This window comes from Lagopus leucura, unplaced genomic scaffold (assembly GCF_019238085.1).
Source record: "Lagopus leucura isolate 7727_CA_CO unplaced genomic scaffold, USGS_WTPT01 Super-Scaffold_100002, whole genome shotgun sequence".
In the NCBI taxonomy this organism is placed as follows: domain Eukaryota; kingdom Metazoa; phylum Chordata; class Aves; order Galliformes; family Phasianidae; genus Lagopus; species Lagopus leucura.
In genome coordinates, this window is record NW_024962263.1 from 972,935 (window position 1) to 998,379 (window position 25,445).

Sequence of the window (25,445 nt, forward strand, 5' to 3'; positions counted from 1 at the left end):
GGGATGTCATCTTCCTGGACTTCTGCAAGGCTTTGACATGGTCCGTCACCACATCCTTCTCTCTAAATTGGAGATGTGTGGATTTGAAGGATGGACAGTTGGATGGATTAGGAACTGGCTGGCTGGATGCAGCCAAAGGGCTGTGATCAATGGTTCTGTGTCAGGGTGGAGGCCGGTCACCAGCGGTGTCCCTCTGGGGTCGGTCTTGGGACCGGTGCTCTTCAACATCTTCATCAGTGACAGACGATGGCATCGAGTGCAGCCTCAGCAAGTCTGCAGATGGCACCAAGCTGAGCGGTGCAATCGATGCATTGGAGGGAAGGGAAGCATCCAGAGGGACCTGGGCAGGATGGAGAAGTGGGCCTGTGAAAACCTAATGAGGTTCAACAGGGCCAAGTGCAAGGTGCTGGGGCAATCCCAGGTATTGATACAGACTGGGGGCAGATCTCCTTGAGAGCAGCCCTGCGCAGAAGGACTTGGGGTCCTGGTGGACGAGAAGCTGGCCATGAGGCAGCAGTGTGCGCCTGCAGCCCGGAAGGCCAGCTGTGTTCTGGGCTGCATGAAAAAGGGGCGGCCAGCAGGGAGAGGGAGGTGATCGTCCCCCTCTGCTCGGCTCTTGTGAGGCCCCATCTGCAGCGCTGCGTCCAGGCCTGGGGCCCCCAGCACAGGAAGGACGTGGAGCTCTGGGAGCGGGGCCAGAGGAGGCACTGAGATGAGCAGAGGGCTGGAGCAGCTCTGCTGTGAGGAAAGGCTGAGGGAACTGGGCTTGTTGAGCTTGGAGAAGAGAAGGCTGTGGGAGACCTCATGGTGGCCTTCCAGTGCTTGAAGGGAGCGTAGAAACAGGAGGGGGAACGGCTGTGTGTGAGGGTGGATGGTGATAGGACAAGGGGAATGGTTTTAAACTGAGACAGGGGAGGTTTGGGTTGGATATTAGGAGGAAGTTTTTCATCCAGAGGTGGTGAGGCACTGGCACAGGTTGCCCAAGGAGGCTGTGGATGCCCCATCCCTGCAGGCATTCAAGGCCAGGCTGGATGTGGCTTTGGGCAGCCTCGTCTGCTGGTTGGTGACCTGCACACAGCAGGGGTTGGAACTGGGTGAGCATTGTGCTCCTTTGCAACCCAGGCCATTCTGTGATTCCGTGATTCACAGAATGCTCAGAATTCACAGATTCCATACTGATGTTATCTTTTATCTGCTTTTTCTGTCTTCTTTTTCTCTATTCTTTTTTACTTTGTCACTTCCTTTTCTCCTTTTCATGCTTCTCTCTCTCTCTCTTTGACGTAACTTTTGACTGGATTCAAGGCTGGGAATCTATTTCCTCTTCTTTTTGTCTCTCTTTTTACAGTCCCTGACTCCTTTCTGGTACATAATCACATTTTGTGATTCTATGAAACTACTTAAGGGATTTCACACAGAATCTTCAAGAAAATGGAATCTGTGAATAAACACATAAATGCAAATGTATTCATCCACAAATATACATTCTCACATCAGTGTACATATGGGCTGTTGTTTCAGTATGTATTGAAGTACCTACATATGATCCATAATTACTGATTCCTTTCTCTGCCTGTTCTGTGTTACTCTAACATACTAATGAATTGCACAAGAATTCTGATATGCACAGCAATTTGGTATCCAAACATCTTGAAAATATCGTGGGCCATTGGATGATAGGGCAAATTTCACAATTACACTTTGAATCATGAGTTTATTGCTAAAAAAACACAATGTTGGCATTTTAACTATGTTGTAGACCATGTTTTGTAAGGACTTTATAGCAAGAAAAATTATGTACTTCTGTGATTGTTTTAGACCAAAGGTTTTCAATGATTATTACAAATTCTAAAATTATGACTGGACATTATGCTGGCAACTGATGAGCAGATTAACACTAGCTTGTTTGTGCTGACAGCATTTCCATCATTTTTCCTGTTTGCTAGTATACTTCTTTACCTCCACCAGCAATATCAGAACCCTGATTTAACTTAGTTACTGAGCCTCCACTACTGTCATGAGTTGTACAATACATAAGGGCAATCATGACATGATGTTGGCTGCAGCTGTTTCAAGTGAAATGTCAGAATTTCTTTAAATTGTGGAAAAGGTTTCTCTTTTTTTTTTTTCTCTTTTTTTTTTCAGTAATATGGTTTATTTCTAAACCACTTGTTATTTTGTGGAACTAGAATTGGGAAGAATTACATTTATAAGATGGGACCCTGCAGCATTTGTGGTTCCCATTTATCAGCTGAAGCTAGAATGGTGTGTTTAACTGTAGTATGGTAGGATGTGGAATATGTTGAGATAATAAAAACAGTGTTGCCAGCTTGTTCATTGTTCTTCTAATATCAACAAATAGAACTGGCCTTAACAGTTAGGAACTACTACTATCCACAGGTCTCAGCAACAATTATAGACCTACATACTTCTAATCCTAGTTCTGTTCTGGCAGCACTTCAGGGCCCTTTTAGAATCTTTGAGAAAACATGGGCCCAGATTCTAAAGGACATTTGGGTATCTATCTGATACTTAGTAAGATAAAAACAATATAGGTAGGATTTTAGTTGTTAGATATGGAATAATTCTTCACGTCTTTGACTACAATATACCCTAATGTAAAGAAAATATTTTACTGTCAGTCATGCTTCCTAAATACATTGCATATTTTAGCTTCAGATTATTACCCAGGCTAAAAAAATCCCACATAATTTCCTTTCTTTTAAATATTGAAGAAGCAATGAAAAACAAGATGCTTCACTGTTTGGAGAGGGCCCAATACACAGCTAGTATAATAACAAGTAATAACAAGCAAATCTTCAGTGAATTAATATTTAAAAACTTCATTCCTTGACTTCCCTAGATAAGTTAGATTATGTAATAGTGAAAGACACCCTTTGTAACAATGGCATTCCATGCCAGATTGTTCAAATTTACCAGTTAATTGATTTATAGAGGGCTTTACAACAGCTCACTTGGATTTCCAAAAAGTACATAGCTTTTCTCTCAAATGTTTGAAATAATCAAAGTTATTTCTTTACCTTCTGAACATTTTAATGGAGACCTTATCCTGTTCATTTGTAATCTCCTGACCAACCTTCTTGTTACATAAGTGAAACAGGTAATCTTTTTCCTGAATAGGTAACTTAAGGGGTGGATAGCATGGGGCAGTCGGAATGCTTCAGGGCATGCAACAGAGGGTAGAGATGTTGCCACAGTGTGTAGAAAGGTGCAGTGTGCTAGGACCATGCTGCTTTGCTGTCTTTTTTCTTCAGAGTGATGAATATCATGTGCTGCTGGCATGCAGTATGCACTGCCCCGGACATCGGGCAAATGTTATCAGCAAGGCTCTGGGGAAAGGCAACAACCTTCTAAAAGATTTCACGTTGTAACAAATAAAAAAAGAACAGGGAGAGAAGGCAAGGAGTATCTTTAATACAGTACTTCTCAACAAAGAGCTGCAAACAAATCTGAACAGAAAGTCAAACCTTTCTTGCTGGTGTAATATCCTCGAGTACTGCCGGCAGAGGTGCTCCCTTGTGGACAGAAGTGAAAGCTCAGCGAACCAGATCCGAAGGCGGTTTGAAGCTGAACAGCTGAAAAAAATGCACTCCCTTTGGGAGTACTATTAGTACCGGGTCTGACGGAGCGGCTGACCCGTTTCGCTATACCTCAAAGGCATCAGGACGAACCTCCTCATCCAGCCCCAGTTGAGCACGGATCCTGGGCTCCGCCTTGGACGTGCGTGCGGAAGCGCCCCAGCCTTGGCCCCTAGCACCGAGAGCACAAGGTCGCTTCTTTCCAACCCCCATGTGCTCGGAGCCGAGCCGGGGCGGTTGGCACAACCCACAACCCAGCCTTCTATCGCCGCCTCGGCGGAGCGGAACTCTGCTGATCCCGAAAGGTGCTCAGCTAAGGGGCAGCACCGCTGCCTCCACGGAGTCACAAAAGCTCCGCCTCCGACCGATCTGGAACGGCTTGATAAAGGCAAGTGCGGGAAAGCAGCAGGAACCCAACTCGCAGCATCTGCCTATGTCCAGAGCCCCTGACACTTTCTTGCAAAGAAGCACCAGGGCCGGCCGTGCAGCCGTGCCGACGGTGGCGGGACGGGACCCGCTCTACCAGAGCGTCTGTGCGAGGAGACGAGCACCTCGCCCCCAAGGACCTCCGAAGAGGAGGGATTTCTCTGCGAAGGGGAAACAGGATTTTGCTGTGTGGCTTGGAGATGAGAGAGGTCTCTAGAATGGGGTTCCTCCTGGGACTGATGGATCTCCCAGCAGCGCTAGGAGAGAGAAGCTCGGGAAGCCCTACAAATAACAGCCATCCTCAGAGCTTTGCGATCGTCTCCTTCCGATGGGATCATGTAAAGGACCCTTATGTCATTACACTCTGGATACTTGTGGCTAGCTTGGCCAAAATTGGTGAGTCCCGAGTTATATATTAATATGTCCTCTTCCCTCCCCTTCCTCTTTTTCCTTCTCACATCCAACATAAATGAAGAGAGCTTATCAGAAGTCCACTGACCCGTTTTCAGGGGTTTTACTGTACTCTGTCCTGATTTCATAATACTGCCTTACATAGCGCTTAGCAGTGTGATTTTCACCTTCCCGAGGGAGTTAAGTAGTTCATTTTCAACACCTAGGACTCTGGCTTTTGTGTCTGACTCCTTACACATGGTTGCATTCCTTGAAGCCTTTCATTACAGTTGTTCTCAGGAAAAGACTTTTTACAGACATGAAACGAAGATTAAGCCTTATTGCTTATCGAGTGCCCATTCTAACTGACAGTATGCTGTTCTTTTAGATATAATTGGCAGATTTATTAGCTACCACCATCACAGATAAACACAATAAAACCAACTTATGAACTTGGCAATCTCTGCTTTGCAAAGCATTGTTGTATTAGTGCAAGAAAATAAGGAAAATTATTTCACAGAGAAAGGTAACAGTGACTTAGTCTAACTGAATGCAGTATGTGTAAATACATGTGAATACTCCTTGTTTTCTGAACCTTGTGACACCTCCAAAAGCAATCTTACATTAATAATACTGTTTGCTGAACTAGAAAAGTGGCTGCTTATTTAGAATGTATTTTATTTCCATGATGCTATTATCTTCTATTAGAATCATAGAATCATAGAATATCTGGTATTGAAAACAATTCACAAGGATTATCAAGCCCAACTCTTGGCTCCACATCTGACTATCTAAAATTTAAACCCTACATCTGAGAGCATTGTACAAACATTTCTTGAACTTCAGCAGACTTAGTGTCATAACCACATCTCCAGGTAGCCTGTTCCAGTGCCCAGTCAGTTTCTTGTGAATAACCTTTTTCTACTGTCCAGTCTGAACTTTACCTGAATCAATTTGATGCCATTCCACTGGATACTTTTACCTTTTGGATCTAAAATGAGACCACTGTCAGTTTGGCTGATATTATCAACATCATTTTCAATTTTCAGTAAGTATTTTCTAAAATCAGTAGCAATTTGGCTGCGTGACCAGCTGAAAATCATGCTAATATTCTGTACTTGTACTGATAATACTGATATGGGATGTCAACATCATACACCATGGATTTGGCATGTTGCGCCAAATGAAAGATATAAACAGCTCATGCGTACAGTTGCACATAAGCTAAATGCACTGAGGATGGGTGAAAAGTACTGCTTCCACATTCAAATAAATTGAAATAATACTTTTCTAAAAGGGAGGAGACAAGTTATGCAAGGGTTATGTTATTAAGTGGTTTTCAGCACTATGGGCATCGTTTAGATGCTTGCTGATATAACCAGAAGCTAAATATTGTCAACGGAATCAGTGTTGAACTACAAGTATTTCAGATGGTAGCTACATTATCTAGATTACATAAAAATGCAGTTTTGATTTAATTGATTTGTATTGATGGGTTATATAGAGTAGAAAACTGGAGAAACCAGATATGGTGAAAAAAGCAGTGACAATGTTGAGCCTCTGTAAATTTGTGCTAACTAATCTAAATAAAGACTCCTTGTCTGAACCATTCTTTTCTTAGTAAGTATTAACTCTCTGTTATTAAGACTTTGCTGCTTTCTATATGTACCAGCGTTATTCAAAATAATATTAGTGCTTAATAGCCAGATCTGTGCTGTGGGAGAAACTCAGTGCAGTTAACAAGACTTTGATTTATACTTAAAATGCCGAGGCTTGGAATGAGATTGTCTTGAATTAAGATGAGACATTTTATCATAAACCGTGCAGTACATCTGCAAATATTTGATTCTAGGAGTTAGGAAGATGAATACCACTGGTTCCATTTTAAAATTATTTGCACTTATTTCATAGCTGCACAGAGCACGTTACTTACTAGTAAGAAGAGAGTGTCTTATCATTTTCCCAAGCTCTCGAACTTCAGACTTCTCTCACATTTCTGATTGCAATCCTGTACTGCCCCATATGTTGTCTCCGAAGAAGCAATGGACAGCTGCTGTATTCCTCTGCAGAGGAATAAATGCTCCTGTTCTCCCCACCAGCCACAAATAACATATAGCTGATCAGAAAGGTACATTCACTGCCCAACTGTTGATTGATGCAGAAAGCGTGAAGATGTTCATGTAAATCAATGGGAAAGGGAAATGAAAAATCTGCCAGCCTTTTACCTGCCTGTGTGTGTCAAGAATTTTGGAAAGTAGGACAGAAATCCCTCAGAAGATTCTGAAGGGCAAAAATGCTGGGCAGGACCAAGATCTCTAAATTTAAAAAGATGACAGAAAAGAATGGGGGAAGAAAATATAGAACATCTGACCCTGTGTATTACTTGAAGGCAGGCAAACACAGTACAGTCAAAACAGTGATTTTGTTCTGGATTTTTTGGAGAGGGGGGCAGAGTGAATCATGAAAGATCACCTCCCTGTGGCTATAGAAAATGGTAGAGTGTTGACTGGCAATTGGGTTAGCAAAAGGTCGTCTGGGAATTGCAAGCTAGGGGTGAAAGATATATGATAATGCTTTGCTTTCTTTTGCATTACAGTAAGCTTAATTTTTTATTATTTGATAGTTAGCTTGCTCTTTTCCCCAACAAAAATGATTCTGATTGTGATATTATAAGATTTTGGGAAGGGTGTAATTAATAAAAGACACTTTTAGCTCTTCTGGAACTTGTTATTCCTGTTTCATACATTCAGAATTTAATTTAGTGCTGGCAAAGTGTTCTGCATTAGAAGCTGTACTATGTAAAATGTCGTTAAATATCTCTAACACACAAAGAAGTCTCTAGTGTTCTGAACTATATGCAAAAGAAGATGCTTATTTTTTTATTATTATTTTTAATTTTTTAATTTTTAATTTATGTCATGTGAGGAATAATTATATATCTTGACAAATCTAAGTATTGGCACAAAGCTGTGGAATAAGTCTTCAGACAGTTGGCTTTCATGAACTATAAGATACTTAGTCTGTGTCTAATATAAATAATCTCAGTCTACTTTTTCACATGTCATAATTGATTTGATATGACCTCTCCATTTGAAGTCTTCCAGCTCCTTATTCTAAGGTTCACAGTGTTCCATCTAGACAAATTATCTTTATTTCCTCTTTTGATAGGCTTTCTTATCACTACACAAGAGTATCCTTATGGGATAAGGCTAATAAACTACTCACATGTGTAAAGCTAAGCCTTAAAAACACCTTATCTCCATGAAGAAAGTACATCAGGTACATCTGAGAACCCTCCTGGTAGACTTCTTCCACTATGTGTCCGCTTTCTGGTATCTCAGTTGTCCAAACTGCACAAGTAATATCAATAACAAACAAAAAAAAAAGAACCAAAATTATAAACACATACATACATGCTCATTATTTATAGTTACAGACTAGGTAACTTTGCCATGCACGCTCCTATTTCTTTATATGCCTTTAATGGATCACAACTTGAAAACAATGATTTAATAAACACAAATATAGAAGATACAAGCAGCGGGAGCAAAGTCTGTTGTAGAAAAAGTCAAAGACGGGTGGGAGAAAAAGAACTATAGAAGTAGGCAGAAGAAGAGGAATTATAAGCTCAGGAGAGAAAATCAAAGAATCACACAATCACAGAATTGTAGGCATGGAAGGAACCTCTGGAGATCATCACATACAACTCCTCTGAAACAGTAGGTTCCCTACAGCAGGTTGCACAGAGAAGTGCCAAACAGGTCTTAAATATCTCCAGAGAAGAGGACTTCACAACTTCTCCGGGCAGCTTGTTCCAGTGCTTTCACAGTAAAGAAGTTCTTCTTTGTGTTTGTATAGAACTTCCCATCTTCCAGTTTGTGCCCATTGCCTCTTGTTCCATTGCTGCATGCCGCTGAAAATAACCTGTCCCTATCAACTTGACTCCTGCGCTTTAGATATTTGTAAACAGTGATGAGACCCCTCTCAGCTTTCTCCGGGTTGAAGAGACCCAGGTCTCTCAGCCTTTCCTCGTGTTTCCTCGTATGCTCCAGGCCTGCCATCATCTCTGTGACCCACTGCTGGACTCTCTTTAGAAGATCTTTGTCTTTCTTGAACTTGTGGAGCCCAGAATTGGACACAGTATTCAAGTTTCATCTAAGAATATCGTATATGAGTTTGGGTTTTTTTCTAATGGTAGTGTAAATTAAAAAAAAAAGTAGTATGTTTTTTACCTGAAGATATCCACCGTGTGCTGCTGTATGTGTGCTGCACTTGTTCAAAATCCCAGGATGCAGAGAAAGTTTTTATATTTTCATTAACAGTTAGTAACTGCAAGACTTCTATGTGTGTTTTACATCTTTTTGACTACCACAACACTTTCCCATGCAACAGTTAATTGCTTTGCACTAAAAAAACTACAAAGCACATTTTTGTGTTGGTTTGTTTGTTTTTGTAGTGGCAATGTAGCCAGTGACAATGAGGCTCATTACTGAAGTCTGAGTAACATTTACTGCCTTATTTCTGCTACCTAGACTACTGACCTTACTATTTACAGGTCTAATCATTACTGCACAAGGTAACTTATCTCAGTAAGGCCAGCTTAAGCTCATTGTTACTGTTAAAATGCCATATCCATTTTTCTTCTTCACTCTGTCCCATGTCTGCACAAATAGCAGTACCCTTCTGAGAGATAAAGTGGCCTTACAATGACATCTGCCAACGTCTTCAGTACTCTTGGATGAATCCCATCAGCATGCATGGCTTTGGGTATGTTCAGTTTGCTTAAGTACTCTCTGATGTGATCCTCTTCCACCAACAGTTTATCTTCTTTGCTCCATATTATCTCTCAGATCTTTGGAACCTGGGATTCCTGAAGGCCGGTCTTGCGAGTAAAAACCGAGCCAAAGAAGGCATTCAGCACGTCAGCTTTTTCCCTGTCCTGTCCTGTCCTTTTTCCCTGTCCACAACCCCCACCTTATTCAGTGGGCCCATGCTTTCCCTAGTCTTCTTTCTGTCATTGGTGTATTTACAGAAGCCCTTCTTGTTGCCTTTAACATCTGTGGCCAGATTCAGTTCCATCTGGGCTTCAGTTTTCCTAACTTCATCACTGCATTCTTGGACATGTGTATGCCTCACAGGTTACCTGTCCCTATTTCTTTTCACCTTTGGTTTTGTTGATTCATACAGGCCTCCTGACATTTGTGCCTGACTTTGTCTTTGCTGGGATGAATCTCTTTTGAGTTTAGAGGAGATCCTTGGATATTAACCATATTTCTTCAATCTCTCTTGTCTCCAGAACATCCCATGAGACTCTTACAAGCAAATCCTTTACCAGTTCTATTTGTGCTCTCCTCAAGCTTGGGTTTGTGAATTTGTTTCTCACCCTCCTCTTTCCCCTGGGTTTCCCAAACTCCACCATCTCATAGTCACTGTAGACAAGGATGCCTTTGACCATTATATTGCCCAAAAGCCCCTTGTTAAAGACCCAGCAGAACACCTCTCATTGGATTTTCTGTCACTCGGAGAAGGAAGCTACCATTCAAAGCACTCTAGGAACCTCCTGGGTTGCTTGTGTCCTGGTGTGGCTGTCTCTCACATCCACACTTTATATTTTGGATTTAATTTTTCTACCCATTTAGCCTCCTGAATTTGCTCAGTGTGAATCAGATACGGAAGTGTAAGAAATGGCAGGAGAGCATGTGGCTGTGAAAAGGAATGAGGAAGAAGGGTACATACCCTTCGGATTATCTGCGAGTCAAACCTTTGCCAGCTGTTTTTGTCAGTGTAGTTTGTTCTAAGTCTGTCACAAAGCCCTCAAATGCTGTCTTGTTTGAGTCCATCAGTTCTAAAGAACCCAAGATAAAATGAGCTGTGAAGTGCACTGTGTTTTTAAGCTTACAGAGAAATGGGTTCCCACTATATATCAGTCATGCTGTTACAATCAGTTTAGTTTATTTTACTGAAATCCAGTCAGCAAACTACCCTAAAGTCAAGTTATAGTTATTACACATGTAAGTAAACAATTGATCTGGAATGCAGGGATTCGTTGAAAAACAAAAAGTCAGTGAAAAAAAGGTTATTTTCATCTTGTTTTAGTTTTCCTTTATTTCTCTAGACTTTAAAATATTTAGATTCTATGATCTGAGATGCCCAGAAGTGACTCCAGTTTCTGCATGCCTGGGACCCTTCGTATTGTCTCACTTATCTGAGAAAGGAGCATATTGTTAACACCAGCATTCCTGTGGAGAATGTTAAGCATGTTGGGATGGGCTAGGGAAGAAACAGTGAAATGCATATGTAACAACCCACCTAATTTTGTCTTTTCAAGCAAAACTTTGCTCCTTTAAAGAAATCTGTACCCTTCCTCCAAAGCAAAAAAAAAAATCCATTTGACTCCAAATTTCTCCTGACATTTTAGGAGTAGTAAAAAGGGTCAGCTACTAAACTGATTTAGAGTATTGTTTTAATTATAGTAAAAATGTGAGAATAGGTCTTCCATTGGCAATTCTCTGTGTCTATCTCGTAAATACTATCTTTAAGAAGAAATGTTGAAGATTGCTTAGCAGAACTTTATTGTAAGTATTTAACTGAAAAAGGAGTGAGAGAATCAGATGGCGAAGATATTTCCAGACCCTGCAAAGCACCAATTTTGTCATAATTACAATGTTCTTTAAAAGCTGTTCTCATTAGCAAGTGATGAGAAATGATTTTGCGCTGTGACTAGAAAGACTGGACTGCCTTCCCCTGCGTACTGATAAAGATAACAAGGAAAAATATATATTTATACTAAATTTCTTGCTTTGTTGTGATCTCAGAGGAAACTGGAATAGGTTGGCATCCTTATAAAGGAAGTGCATACATTTCCTTCCTGGATATATCTTTTCATTAGCTACCTTAAAGTAGCAAAGCAACTACACAAAAATGCTGTAAATTTATGCTGGCAAAAGTGTTACATAACTGAGGTGCCTTCATTTTAAGCAATACTCTGCTTTCTCTTGTCCAGTTCTGTTTAGAATAGCTTTTAATAAGAAATGTTAAGCAGTGTAAAATCACTGCTGTCTAAGGCACAACATCTTTTAAGACATCATTTTAGACAGCTGAAAATAACATTTTCATCATAGAATCCCTTTGCATTTCGGGTCCTAGGAACAATTGTATGCACATTTCTTTATCAAATTTATGATTTATAAATGGATATCTATCTCCACATTTTGTTTCTGTTCTGCTCTTGAATCTTATTCATCCTTTTCCTGTTTTTCCTGCCTACCTGAAACATACATCCCTCTTTCTCCTCCCCCCCTCCACTCTCCAAGTGTTGTGAGTCTCGAGTCTGAATTATTTAGAGTAAGGAAGAAGATATCAGGATGGTATAATTTGACAAGTTTCAGATTACATCCCCTGACGAATAGGAAATGTGCAGTGACAACTCGTATGAACTACATAAGAAAAAGTCTCATTTAAAGAATGATCCTGAACTGAATACAGTTCAGGCATGCATACCGAAGAAAGGATCTTTGCCATCAGTTATTTTCAAGCACCTGCACGCAAACTACTCTGCATTCTCTGCAGAACAATGGAATCCTTATAATACTGTAGTCAGGTTTGTTGAAAACATTGATTTACTGTCTTTAGAGCTGAGGTCACTTATTACTTAGCCTACCAAACCCCAATGTGACTGTAAATCTGTCATTTGGTAACACAGCAGCAGACCACTGGCAGGCAAGTAGTTGAGTGCAAGCAACAAACCCTTTTAGATATATAAAAGTACTTCAAGTGAAAGTTTTTGTGAGGTCTACTTTGTTTTTGTGAAATTGTTGTCTGTTAGAGATCCTTCATAAGAAAGCTGATTGTGGTTTATAATTTGTGATTTGTTTATTTGATGTGGCAGTAAAAAGGTGGTATTGTTTTGACTCATACCACATGAAGTCTATCAGAAATTAGTAAGTTTCACAACCAGTTTCCTTTTTGTTTTAAATTCAAATACAACATTTCTTTTCCTCCTATTTTAGTTACTCTATTGTAAGTACTCTGAAGTAATGGAGTAATTGATAACTGAGTTATTCTGTACCTTCTGTTTGGCTCTTTCTATTCCAGGACAAAATGTTCTGTGTCTAGAACACTACTTATTTCTTGTCTATTTCTTTTCTGAATATTCTTTTTACACTTTCAGCAGACTGCCTGTAATTTTTTCTCATCTCCCTGCAGTAGTCCAGTTAAATTCATATCTCAAAGTACTAAAGACTCTAATTATTCTTTACCTAGTTAAGAAGTGACACCCATTTAGATTTACTGAGTGTTAAAAGTCTCTGTAAACTGCAGAGCATGGCTGATTGGCCTTGTTGTATTAATTTGATTTATCTTGTGAAATAGCTTACTGAGTATGAAAAGAGAGACTTGATACCCAGTTGGCTACTATGTAAAGCACTGTGAAGTCATAAATACTGAAACTACCTACAGGCTGACAAGGAAGAGTTGAGATGGAATGCAAGACCTCAAGTGGAAACACTTTTAATTAAAGCACGAATATTTAATGTTTCATTGTGGAAGAAAAAGAAAATGGAAAGGTGTTCTGAAAGTCCTATGGGAAAGTGGGTTTTTAAGTAGGTGGTTCCAGGAGTTTTCTTCTTTCAGTAAATGAAAATAGAAGTTTCTTTTTCCAAGGATTTCCAAGAAGAAATAATTCTGGGTTCATTAATATGTGCTATGCAAGTTCTTCAGCTGTTATCTATTGAAAGACAAAAAAAAAAAAAAAAAAAAAACCCCCGAGCAAACCAGGCCTTTTGTCAACCTCTAATGTTAAAAAACTGTAGTCAAACTTCAAGAAAGAAAATCTCCAACCAGATTTTGTACATCTTTTCAAAAGAATTTGGTTATGATTCTCTCTTCAAAAATTACCAGTTTTAAAAAATGAAAAGTAGAAGTTTTATTGGTCAGTTTGCTTCCAAAATTGGAGCTTGAAGGAAAATATTGAACATTTAGAAACCTGTGGTTTTGAGCCAGTAAGGTTTTTAACGGAAATCTCCTAAGTGTAAACAAATGGGGGGACTTGTCCAAACACAAAACTGATTCTATATTAACTATTTTGTCAAAGTTAAAATATTCTGACTCCTTGAATGTTTTTGTATTGTTTTAATGTTATAGTGGTATTCAGAAATGAGAGGTGACATAACATAGAATAACTCTAGGTTGATGTACTAACAATTAAATCGGAGGTACAGTTGTTATGTGATTGTATAACACATCTAACAACTAAGTATTGTTCCAGTATGGAGTTACTAAAATCCTCATATTCCTGTGGGATAGTAGTATGGGTTGGTATGTGGGTGTAGATCTTCAAGCCTTGACATTTTAGGCATATGCAACTTCCCTTAACCAGTCTGAATAGTAGTTCTTTTGTTCTGTTCTTATGCATAGCCTGGAGACTCTCTAGAAGAGAGGACAATATATGGTGGCCATACAATTCATGATGGCTATGCCCTTGTGACTCAAAGGAAGGAATGGTGAGATGTCAGCATAAAATTTAACTCTAACCTGGATGCTTACCCATTAAAACGGCTTCAATTTTCTTCCACTGGTTTGTGTTAGCTGTGTCACTCTCTCCTCTGCCTTCTCTTAACTGATGTAACGTTTTAATCTGTTATTTCAGACAACTTAAATCATTCTCCAGGATGAACTGATAATTCTGAAAATAGTATTATTTGACATGTATGTGTTGTAAGTTATGTTAACTGGTAATAGCCACCTGATTCAGCAGTAACCTATGTAACCTCAGAGGTGGTGGATGTAGTATTCCTTAGAATTCCTTATTTCCTGCAGAACAGGATGATAGAGTTTCTCATCCACCCACAGCTGCATACAGAACTGCACACTTGTGTAGTTCTCTACACAATGTTGATATCATTTTTATTTTTTTTTAACTTGTGAAACTGGTACTGTGTCATTGTATCTCAGTTTCCCAGTTTCTAACAGGATTTTCCCAAGAAGAGACTCTCATTGTTCCTTCCATGAAACAATAACAACAAAACAAAAATCAAAACTACTGCAGAGTTATGTGGGTGGATATTCTGTAAATACAGTGCATCCTTTCTTTACAGAAAGGAGCAGGAAATTTCTGTGTCTATGACAGTTATGTCCATAGTGATTAATTAACTCCTTATATGATGTTCCATTCCTAAGTTCCTTTCACTGCACAACTAGCCGTGTAAGCACTAACTCTGGCTATGAGCACATTTCTGCTGTTGAACTGTAAGTTTTGTCAAGGTATGTTATTTGGAGTGCATGTCAGCTGTCTTTTTTATTTAGTTACCTGTTCAGATCATTTCTCATGGATGATCATTATTGGAAGTTAGTGCTATCATTTTCTAAGTAGAAATATTGCCTAAATATTTTGTTTACTTTGATATATTTCTATTACACTTGCTACTATAGATGTCATGTGGAAAAGCAATGATATATATATTTATAGACAAAAGTAGATTTAAGTTATACTTAATCTTTCTAATGTAAAAAGCTGAGTAATATGGTTTGCATTTAAAAAAAAGAGTTTGTATTGATCAGTGCATTGGTCTATTGCGGAAAGAAATAGGATAGGATGTACTGTGGGAGAAGGAGCAGGATGGAAGCTGCAGATGGGAGTCTTATTATGTATGTTGAATAAAAAAGGATGTAATTCAATGGTGGGTAGAGGAGAGAGGAAGTTGTGCTGCCATCTATAGGGGTGTTGACAGCCTGAAGAAGTGAACTACCAGGAACGACATTGTTGATGGTTTATGGGCTGATTTGGCCCAGTTCCATGACTAGCTGGGTGGAGGGACCTGTGGATCCACACCCCAGAAAGGGACAAGAGAAAAGGATGGAGAGATGGGCCTAAAACAACCCCAGGCACCAGTACATTGTGAAATTGACCCAGCTGTAAAGAAGCTTCATAGAAAAGAACCTGGAATTCCTGGTAGATAGCAAGATGAACATTGGGAATGTGCACTTTTCCATTAAGAAGACTTACAGTATTCTAGGGCTCTTTGTGCAAAGTGTTGACAGCAGGTTGAAGGAGGTGATTCTTTCCCTCAGCACCAGTGGGGCCACTCCAGAAGTAACGTGTCCAGGTTTTAGGTTCCCAGAACAAAAGAGATGGAGTTACTAGAGAGAGTCCAGCACAGATGGGAATCAAAAATACAATCAAGGGACTGAAGCACCTATTGTACAAGGAAAGGTTGAGAGTATTGACACTCTTTAGTCTAGAGAAGACAAGGCACAGGGGGGATATTTATCAATATTTATCAATGTTTATAAATCCTAGAAGTGAGGATACAATGACGATGGAACCAGGATCATTTCAGGACAAAATGGCCGCAACCTGGAAAAGAAGAGACTCCTTTTAATATCGATATCAGGAGACACTTCTTTACTGTGTGCATGATAGAGTACTGGCACAGGTTGCCCAAAGAAGTGTGGAGTTTTCATCCTTAGAGACAGATGTTCAAAAGTTGTCTGAGATCTCTTCCAACCTTCACCATTCAGCAATTATGTGATTCTGTGGCTTCTACAACTTGTCTTAGGTTCCTACAAGATGAATTATTATGTGAAGATACGTGTCGCAGAAGATTCAAACAGCTTTATATTGAATGTATAACAGGTTTACATATTAATTCATATGTTTCTTAATTTATGTTATTTTATCATAAAGAAGATAAATATTTGCTAAAGTCTAAAAGATTTTCTGTTAATTTTACTTTTCCATTCACTGAAAGAATTTCTTCATAAGCTGATGACTGATTCTATAAATATGACCATTATTTGTAATCTCTTGCCATGAATGAGTTATGTAAAATTATTTTAGAATTTGCATTATAAGGCTTCAAGAAAACAGATTCTTGGCTTGTTAAATCTGTCTTCAGAGGGATTTATTCAGTAGCTCTACATATATTCTTCTGGACTGGTGTATCTTAGAGGATGCAGCATGTTAGAGGTGTAAAATGAGCATGCATAGCAAGGCTTATTTTTTCCCCACTAGTAAGGCATTTTATAAGTGAGGTAAATAGTAAGCATCACTTTGTTTTCTTCAGTGCTATATTAAGTATTCCTTCAATGTGGGGAACCGCTATCTTATCCTTTCCCAACAGTCCTATAAACCCTTATTTTTTCTGGATGTTTAAAAGGGGGATTATATATCTGCCAGTTGCTGCATTGCATCATTGCACATAACAAGTTTTTTAAAAGGTTTAGCTATCCACAGTGGCAGAAACTTTATTTTTCTATTTTAATACATACTTTATTTCTTCTGCTTATGTATTCCATAATGTATAATGCAGCAAACTCTTTTAATTCCACTCAAAAAGAACAAAATATATGCTGTAAAACAAGGCAGATTGTAGATCACTCAAGCCAGTTGTTTGAGTGGCTGTCTTCTATCTATAACAGATTCTGAAACTCATGCCCTGCAAATTATGAAAAGGTATATATCTAATGAAGTAGAAGTATCCAGGAAAAGAAGGTTTTTTTTGTTACCCTTTTTTTCTGGATAATATTTAGGAATATAAGCTCTTCATTTTTCCAAGAGTTTCATTAGAAATAAAAACCACGAGTCCAGAAACTGCATTTTCTTTTCTGTATATTGTGATAAATGCAGCACTGAAATTAATCGTCAATAGGGCCCTTGTAATTCACCTCCACCTACCCCACACCCATGCTAATTTGGTCAACAACCAGACATTACCTAGTGTTAGGATAATGTTATTACACTTTGAATATGGGTCTAAAAAAGAGCTGTTACATTTATAATGCAGTGAGGGAGAGTGGCAGTTCATTAATACATGGTGGTGTCCTGGCTATCTGAAATCGTGTAGCCTGCAGATGGAAGATGGAATGGTAGCCTGGAAGATGGTCATCTCTGTTTTTGGTACTGGTGAGGCTGCACCTAGAGTACTTTATTCAATTTTGGACCTCTCACTACAGGGAAGTCACTGAGGTGCTAGAGCATAAGGGCAATGAAGCTGATGAAGGGTCTGATGCACAAGTCTTATGAGGAGCTGGTGATGGAACTGGGGTGGTTTAGTCTGGAGAAGAGGAGGCTCAGAGGAGACCTTGTTGCTCTCTACAGCTACCTGAAAGGAAGTTGTTGTGAAGCAGGGTTTGGCCTCTTCTCCCAGGTAACTTGCAATAGGACGAAAGGCCTTAAATTACATGAGGGAGTGTTCAGGTTGCGTATATTTGGATAATTTCTTCTCAGGTATAGTGGCAAGGCTTTGAGGCAGTCTGTGCAGGCAAGTGGTGGAGTCATCATCCCTGGAGGTTTTCACGAAAAGGATAGATGTGGCGCTTGGGGGCACGGTGGGCGATGGTGATGATGTGTTAACAGTTGGACAAGATGATCCTAGTGGCATTTTCCAACAAGATTCTATGATTCTGTGATTCTACTATGATACATCACTCTTATTTGCAACCTTATATTCTTTACCATTTCACTAACAGAAGAACGTCTCATTTTCATGTCTGTCTTGAATAGTTGTGAATAAAAGAGTAAAAGAGGAAAAAGGCTAATTAACTGAAATGCTAAAGCTTTTTGCTCTGAAGCACTCAATAAAGTATCTTAATTATTCAGACTTTCCAGAGGAATACAACATAGTTTATGCTATTAAAAGTGAAGTTTCCAAGGCATGTTCACTTGAGAAATGCCACTGGTGTCTGAAAGTATGAGGATGTAAAAAGCTGCTTATTGTGATTCAGAAGGAAAAATTAAAACCACCCGAAGATAAATCTGCCTGTGCAGATGGGAACTCAACTTATGTATGTGTTCTGAAGATCTTAGGTTAGGAAAGACCTACACAAATTAAGAATGAATGGTCTGTAGCTCTATTTTCCTTTTACTGCCTCGTGTAGTAGAATCAGTATTATCTGGTCTGTATACCCATTGCCCATGTGATAAATATTTTTTCTGTTTATTGTCCAGTGCTGTAAAATACAGCTAATAGTCACTATAGCAGCGCTATACTAAAACACATTATCTTCATCTGTGACTCAAAGAATCTTGATAACTCCCCCGATACTCTGGGAAATGCATGTCAGTGATGAATATGACTAACAGACATGCAAATTATGAAACTGGTTTAGTTGTTCACAAACTAAACATTAATTACAGAATGTCTGAGGTTGAAAAGGAGCTTTGGAAGTCATCTAGTCCAATTATCCTTTTCAAACAGAGACAGCTACAGGAGGTTGACCAGGACTGAAAAGAAAATGGTAAAATATATCCCATGTATCATACAATTACTTAGATGCCATGCGCATAGAGAGTGCAGAATCCATACATTTGTGGAAAATTCAGCTGAAATTTGGCTTGATATTCCTCTATCATTTTTCTTCCTTAACTGTCTTTCCTCTCTCTCTCTCTCTCTCTTTCTTTCCCTCTCTTACCTACCCTGGCATTTGTGTACATATGGAAGTGCTAAACCGAGCTTTTAAGATTTAAGTCTTATACACTTTTTTTTTTTTTTTCCATCTGTAGTCATTCTTTCATTTCTGATTTATCTGTGTTAAGTAATTTAGCTCCCTTCAATATAGACATTACTGTTCACATACTAGGTGCAACATTTTATTTATACTGAACTGCTCTTACATAATTAATTTTGCACTAACATACTTAGGAGTACATGTAAAATCTTTATTCCTTGTTGACAGGGATCTGATAATGTAAAGGATCCTATGCTGACATGATCTTGTATTGAGTACCATGTTTATTCTATGTGCATGATATTCTGGGATGTTGATTTTTAGGTAGGAAGAGGTTTGAGTTTTGTTTCCACCTTCCTTTCTTCTTGAAACATGCAGCTACTTGCAGTAACGAGATTTGAGATGTGAGTTATTACAAATGTAGCTTTTAGACAGTTGGATTTTTCCCTCCTTTAACTTTCTTAACTGTGACCAATTAAGCTAATCTTACCAGGAAATTCCTTTTGCATACTCAGCAGTGCTAAGATTTCTTATTTTGTCTCTGTATGCACTGCAAAATGCAAATGCATAGTTGAAGATGCAATTGTCACGCAATTACCTTTCTACCCTATTTTGAAATACCGAAGCTACTTTCCATGTAACACATTATGCAGTATGAGGTCACTATCCAGTCTTCTATTCTTCTTGTTACTAGTGTGTTCTTCAGCTCTCAAAGGAGATAATAAAGATATGAGAGTTAATATATTACTTCCTCAGAAAAGCTGTAAGGACAAACAAACAAAAAAAAAGGCGCCACGTTAGAGTGTATTCAATAATGGCATCTCAGACCTAATTGTGAGAAAAGAAAGGTCTCAGCTTTGCTCTCTGGAAAAATAAATCGTAGATTTCTGACAACATACTTCTTTTAAGGGCTGGAAGGTATGCATCCAGTAAGGAAGCATGTCTTGTCATCTGCTCTCTGTTGCCTAAGTCAGAAACTCTCAGGATAGATTGGTAAAAATGTTGCTTTCAGAAACTTCCAATGTACAAGTAAGTGTTCATATAGTTCAATATACAATAAGGATTGTAACATTGGATTTCTTACCTACGTCTTTCACAGATATCATCTTCCTTGCTCAATTCCTTACCATCTTCTTTTTGATTGGAACTTATTAATATTAAACAAGGGAGTCTATCATTAAGTGGAGCTCCATAAAGGGATTTGTATGTGGAGAAATAGGTGAGTGACAAATGTTTTCGCTGGCAGCCTCATAGAAAACTTATTTTTTCTCTGTTTTCCTCACAAAGTTTTGAAATCCCAAATACTTCACTAAGGGACTTCCACAGCCCTGTAAGAATCTCAGGAAAATACTCTTTTTTATGTTTTGGGCGTATTTTATTCATCGTTCTTAATACTTTATACCTAGAGGGAGTGTTTTCTCTTAAAACTGATTCAAGCTTGTTAGTAAAAATAATTAATCTGTAAAAACTGAGATTTACTAAAAAGTGTTTTCCTACCCTATGACTTGGAGCGCTCTTCATTGCTATTCCCCTCAGATCTTAAGCTATAATTATATCTCTCCTAATAGGCAGCAACCAGTAAGAAATCCTTGCCATCCCCTGGAGGAAGAAGAACAGAAAGTCCCTACGCTAGAAGTAAATTTTCAGTTTCAAGCACCAGTATTAGAATATTAATAATATAAAAGTATTATAACTAATTTTTTATTAAAAAAAAAGTATTATTAATATTAATAATATTAAAAGTATTACTTTTTCACAGAATCACACATTTAGAGGGGTTGGAAGGGACCTCAAGAGATCATCAAGTCCAATCCCCCTCCTAAAGAAGGTACCTACAATAGGTCACACAGGTAGGCATGCAGACAGGTCTTGAATATCTTCACAGATGGAAACTCCACAACCTCTCTGGTCAACCTGTTCTTGTGCTCCATCATCTTTACCGTAAAGAAGTTCTTCTGCATGTTTGTATGGAACTTCCTGTGTCCAAGTTTTAGGCCACTGCTCTTCGTCCTGTCACTGCACACCACCAAGAATAGCTTGGCCTCATTAGCCTCCCACCTCCCTTTAGATATTTATAAGCATTATTTGGATCCCCCATCAGCCTTCTTTTCCCCAATTTGAACAGACCCAGGTTGCTCAGCTCTTTCTTGTACAGGAGATACTCCAGGACCTTTATCATCTTTGTGGTCCTCCACTGGATTCCTTCTAGGAGATCCCTGTTTTTTCTGAACTGGGGAGCTCAGAACTGGACACAGTGTTCTAAACATGCCTCACCAGGGCGGAGTAGAGGGGAGGATCACCTCCCTCAACCTGCAGGCCACAAACTTTGAATGAACCCCAAGATACAACTGGCCTTCTGGCCACCAGGACACACTGCTGGCTCATGGCCACCCTACCAGAACACTCAGGTCCCTCTCCTCTTCTTTATCTTCCTTTTTTCCTTGTACCTGGAATGGACCCGAAACAAGGAAAATAACTTATCCTGTGGTGCGTTCAGGATTTGGTAATTTTTTGTGTAATTTATCTTAATACCATAACTGTTTCCATATATCACTAGTAATCCACTTCTTTGAAGTTCTTTATCTGTATGAGCAAAAGACAAAACATACTCAAATGGAGACTTGTTTTAATTCATTTATCATGTTAAAGTAAAGGTCCTAAGGAAACATTTTTCTCAAATACACTGTATGAAATGATTCAACTCCACATTTATATTTGTATGAACTATGGAATATTGTGTACTGAAAGAGAATCCTTACACGGAAAAGCCATAGCAAACCTGAAATGACCTCAGTCCTCAGTGAGGAGCATTATCTTGTTCAAGAAGATTATCTTTAGAACTTAATTCTGATACCTTTACACAGGAAGTGAAGTGGTTTTTCTGATAATTTGCTGCCCTGTTTTATATCCTCTATTACACTTCAAGGTTTTTCTAATGTGCACTCTGCTCTCATTTTGAAATATTATTTTTGACTGTTCCCATTTATCTTTTAGTGTCGTTCAGTTCCGTAAGGGCCAAGTGCTTGCACTTGCACTGCAGTGGGACTGTTCCTTCAAAAAAGAACTACTTGGCATAATTATGATAATCTGTACCCAACTGCTTAAACTTCATTATGCTCTAACTGCTTATAGAGATAATAGTTGCTTACTCACACACTTCTTTGAATTTGACTTGGGGCTATCTTGTTATGTTATGACCTGTCAGCTGGGAACCTTGACCTGTATGTTGGTTGCACTTTTAATTGCTAATGTATTTTGTTAATTGTTCACCTACAGAGAACAGTGACCCAAAATCTCCTATTTAATGAGCTCATTAAAATGCTGTACGCTTTTTAAATGGTAATCATTGCATATGTGACAAAGCAATCTTTCATGAGCTGGATAAAACTAAGCTCAGACCAGTTTATCTAAACAAGTTAAATATGAAGGACTTTGTGTCTTGCTTACAAAAAATATGTCCAAGAACAAGAATGATTACTATTAATATTCATGTTCTAGTACTTTATTTAAGACGGGGAAGTGACTGCTCTCCTCTATCCCACCCTTGCAAAGCCCCTGGTGAAATACTGTCTCCAAGTCTGGGGAACCCAACAAAAGACAGGTATGGAGCTTTTGGAAAGGGTCCACGGGAGGGTTATGAGGATGATCTAAGGGCTGGAACACCTCTGCTATGAAGATAGACTGAAGGTATTAGGCTTGTTCAGCCTGGAAAATAGAAGGATGTGGGAAGACCTCACTGTGGCCTTCCAATATTTAAAGGGAATTTATAAACATGAGGGAAATCAACTTTTTACAAGGGTTGATACAGATAGGGTGAGGGAGAATGGTTTTCGACTAAAGGAAGGGAGATTTAGATTAGATGTCAGGAGATTTTTACTGAGCGTGTGATCAGGTGCTGGAAGAGGCTGCCCAGAGAGGTTGTGCATGCCCCATTCCTGAAGATGTTTAAGGCTGTGTTGGATGGGACCCTGCACAACCTAATCCAGGATTTGATCTGGTAGCTGGCTTCCCTGCCTGTGCCAGGGGGGTTGGATCTTGAGGTCCCTTCCAACACAAGCCATTCTATGATTCTTTGATTCTAAGACAGTACCCAAGGGCCTATACCAAAAAATACTCATACTACTTGTTACATGATACATGAGTATAAAATATTTGGTTCAAGTTTCTTCATAGATAGAATATCTCTTGTTTTTTTTTCAGTAAATCTTATTTTGCTAGATTTGGTAAAAGCATATGATTCATTAACACAATAATTTAAGTTCTGACTAAGTAATTAGTAAAAGCTATTTCCTTAAATGTTTTCTATCTCCTGTATGTAAACAATTCAAAAACAACTAAATCAATTCATAAGAATACCTTTGTTGACACATCCACAGAACAGAATCTGAAAAACTATAAAAAATGTTATCGGTCATCTGACCAGGAAATAAATACTGAGTGTGCTCTGTAGATAAAGCTTAAAAAAGCAAATACAAATTGTAATGAGCAGCTTCAGCCATGTGGAGTCTGCTCAGACATTTCCTGGACAGATGAGAAAGGCAGTTCCTTGTGCTTTGTGCTTTTTAGTGCTTTGAGTTTCTTTGAAATGAACCCTTTTAGAACACAATGAAAGATTTTTTTCTTGATTTAGACCTAAATGGATATACATGTTACTAGGAGATTGAAGGTAGGACAAGGTAACGAAAGAAACTATAAGGAGATTATTTGTACATGTAATTAAAGTTCATTTTTTGTACAAGTCTTATGCAGGTTTTTGTTTGTTTGTTTTAATTTCCACTGCGAAAAAAGTAAGTATCCTATTGCAGGTTTCAGATATAATTTCCATAAGCATCATGTACTGTAGATCTCATTACTGAACTAAAATAATTATGCAATTCTAAGAGCAAGAGAAAATGAAAAAAAAAAAAAAAGCTAAAATACTAAGAGAAATTTCACTCAGGGAATGGTAACAAGAATTTCTACGTGAAGTTGTGAACAAGAAGAGAGTGGCATGTGTATGTATCTACTGTACACAAACTGCACACGGGTTGACTGTGAGTCACCAATGGGATAATGAAGCCAGGGTGTAGCAGAACTATAGATTATACCTGTGACTGGAAATTATTAATGGTGTTGGACTTGTTGCTCCTATGGTAACTGATGCAGAAGGCAGTCTATACTTCTGATGACTCTTGAACTCAGAATGAAATAGACAGAGCTCAACTGGAAAGTGAAAATAAACAGCTTGCTGTAACAGTACAAAGACAAGCAACAGAAAGAGATAGGTTTTTCCCTGCGGATATGTAACAAGAAATTAAGGATTTAACATCACGGTTAAAGAACTGTTCAAGAAAATTGAAATAATTTTCACACAGGCAAATGGTTATAAAATTGCTATGAATACTCTGATAGAAAGAGGTGAAGGCTGATGATGTACCTTCACAGAGATTTAGCAGGAGCAAAAATCTCTGAAATGAGGATCATCATGCGTGGAGTTGTGATAATGGAGGTTTTTGATGTGTGATCAAATAGTTCTTCCAGTTCTTATGATCATAACTGAAATTCCTAGATCCTCTGTGCAGGCTGCATAAGCAGGAAGATACTATGGATAGCGTATCTATAAAGAAAATGTACAGAATCACTAAAAGTTGCAGTGTTTTGCTTTTACTTTTGGTCAGTGGCAAGGCTTCTCAGAAGTTAGAGAGAATCAAGTCTTGGATCTCAGAGTCAACTGTGACTTGATATCATATGATTATTTGATCTGTGTATATGAAAATACAAACTCAAAACTGAAAATCACACTAATAGCGTATTAGCAGTGTTTGCTTGACCCACTAGCAAAAATACAGCTGATATAAACCAAACTGCCGGTAGTGGTAGAAAGAACTAAGAAATGTTTGCAAATTGATTTCTGCTCTCTCAGGCAAACTATGGAAGCCAAAAGGCTGAAAAATCTGCTTATAATTTAATTTTTTGATTCCTTGGATTTTATTTGAAGAAGTATTAAAGCAAACAAACAAGCAAATAAGAGAGCAACAAAACATTTCAGCAGGTAATTAATAGCATCTTTATAAATCAGCTCTTAATTTTTTTGAATGACCTGCTGCATATTGTTTACATGCTGTGGCTTTGGTGGTTGCAGTGACTCTGACACTATCACAATTTTTCTCAGTATTTACAAGGTCTTGACTTTAGAGTAATAAAGTTAATGAAAATGTCATTAATCTCTTAGGGAAGTGTTGGAGTTGCTGTATAAATTCAGGAATTTAACAGAATATTAAACAGATAATTCCAGCTTTTTAATTTTAAAATGCTGTATGTTCAGGCGGAAACTCTGTCATTTCAGCTGGAAACAAAGCCAAAAGTTCTGAAATCCAGTCACTGAATTGTTTCTCTTGATATCTAAAATTCAGTATTCATAAAAAATAACAGGTTCTGTTAGAGAGAATTTGGAAAGAAATCTAGAAAAATCTACTTCAAATTCTTTTTGCTTGCGGATCTACAAAATTAAATGATTTGAACATGAATTGTACATGACATCTTGTTTTTTACTCTCTTGTTTTTTCTTCTTGTTACTTAACTTCCCTTTTTTATTTAGAAACCAGTCAT

At 38.5% G+C, this 25,445-nt stretch overlaps 1 protein-coding gene and 1 long non-coding RNA gene across 2 annotated transcripts in view; one reads left to right on the forward strand and one right to left on the reverse strand.

Annotated features, from left to right (window-relative positions):
- Window positions 1-309: 309 nt before the first annotated feature.
- On the reverse strand, window positions 310-3,717 carry LOC122178482. The gene is made up of 3 exons (XR_006178342.1): window positions 3,690-3,717; window positions 3,486-3,611; window positions 310-340 (listed from the first exon to the last, which is right to left on the reverse strand). It is a non-coding gene; the product is annotated as an uncharacterized LOC122178482 (long non-coding RNA).
- Window positions 3,718-4,240: 523 nt separating this feature from the next.
- Window positions 4,241-25,445, forward strand: part of SLC9A3 (solute carrier family 9 member A3) — a 58,468-nt gene continuing 37,263 nt past the window's right edge. The window contains exon 1 of the mRNA XM_042868843.1: window positions 4,241-4,418. Coding sequence (XP_042724777.1) covers window positions 4,241-4,418 — 178 coding nt within the window. The remainder of the gene's footprint in view (window positions 4,419-25,445) is intronic.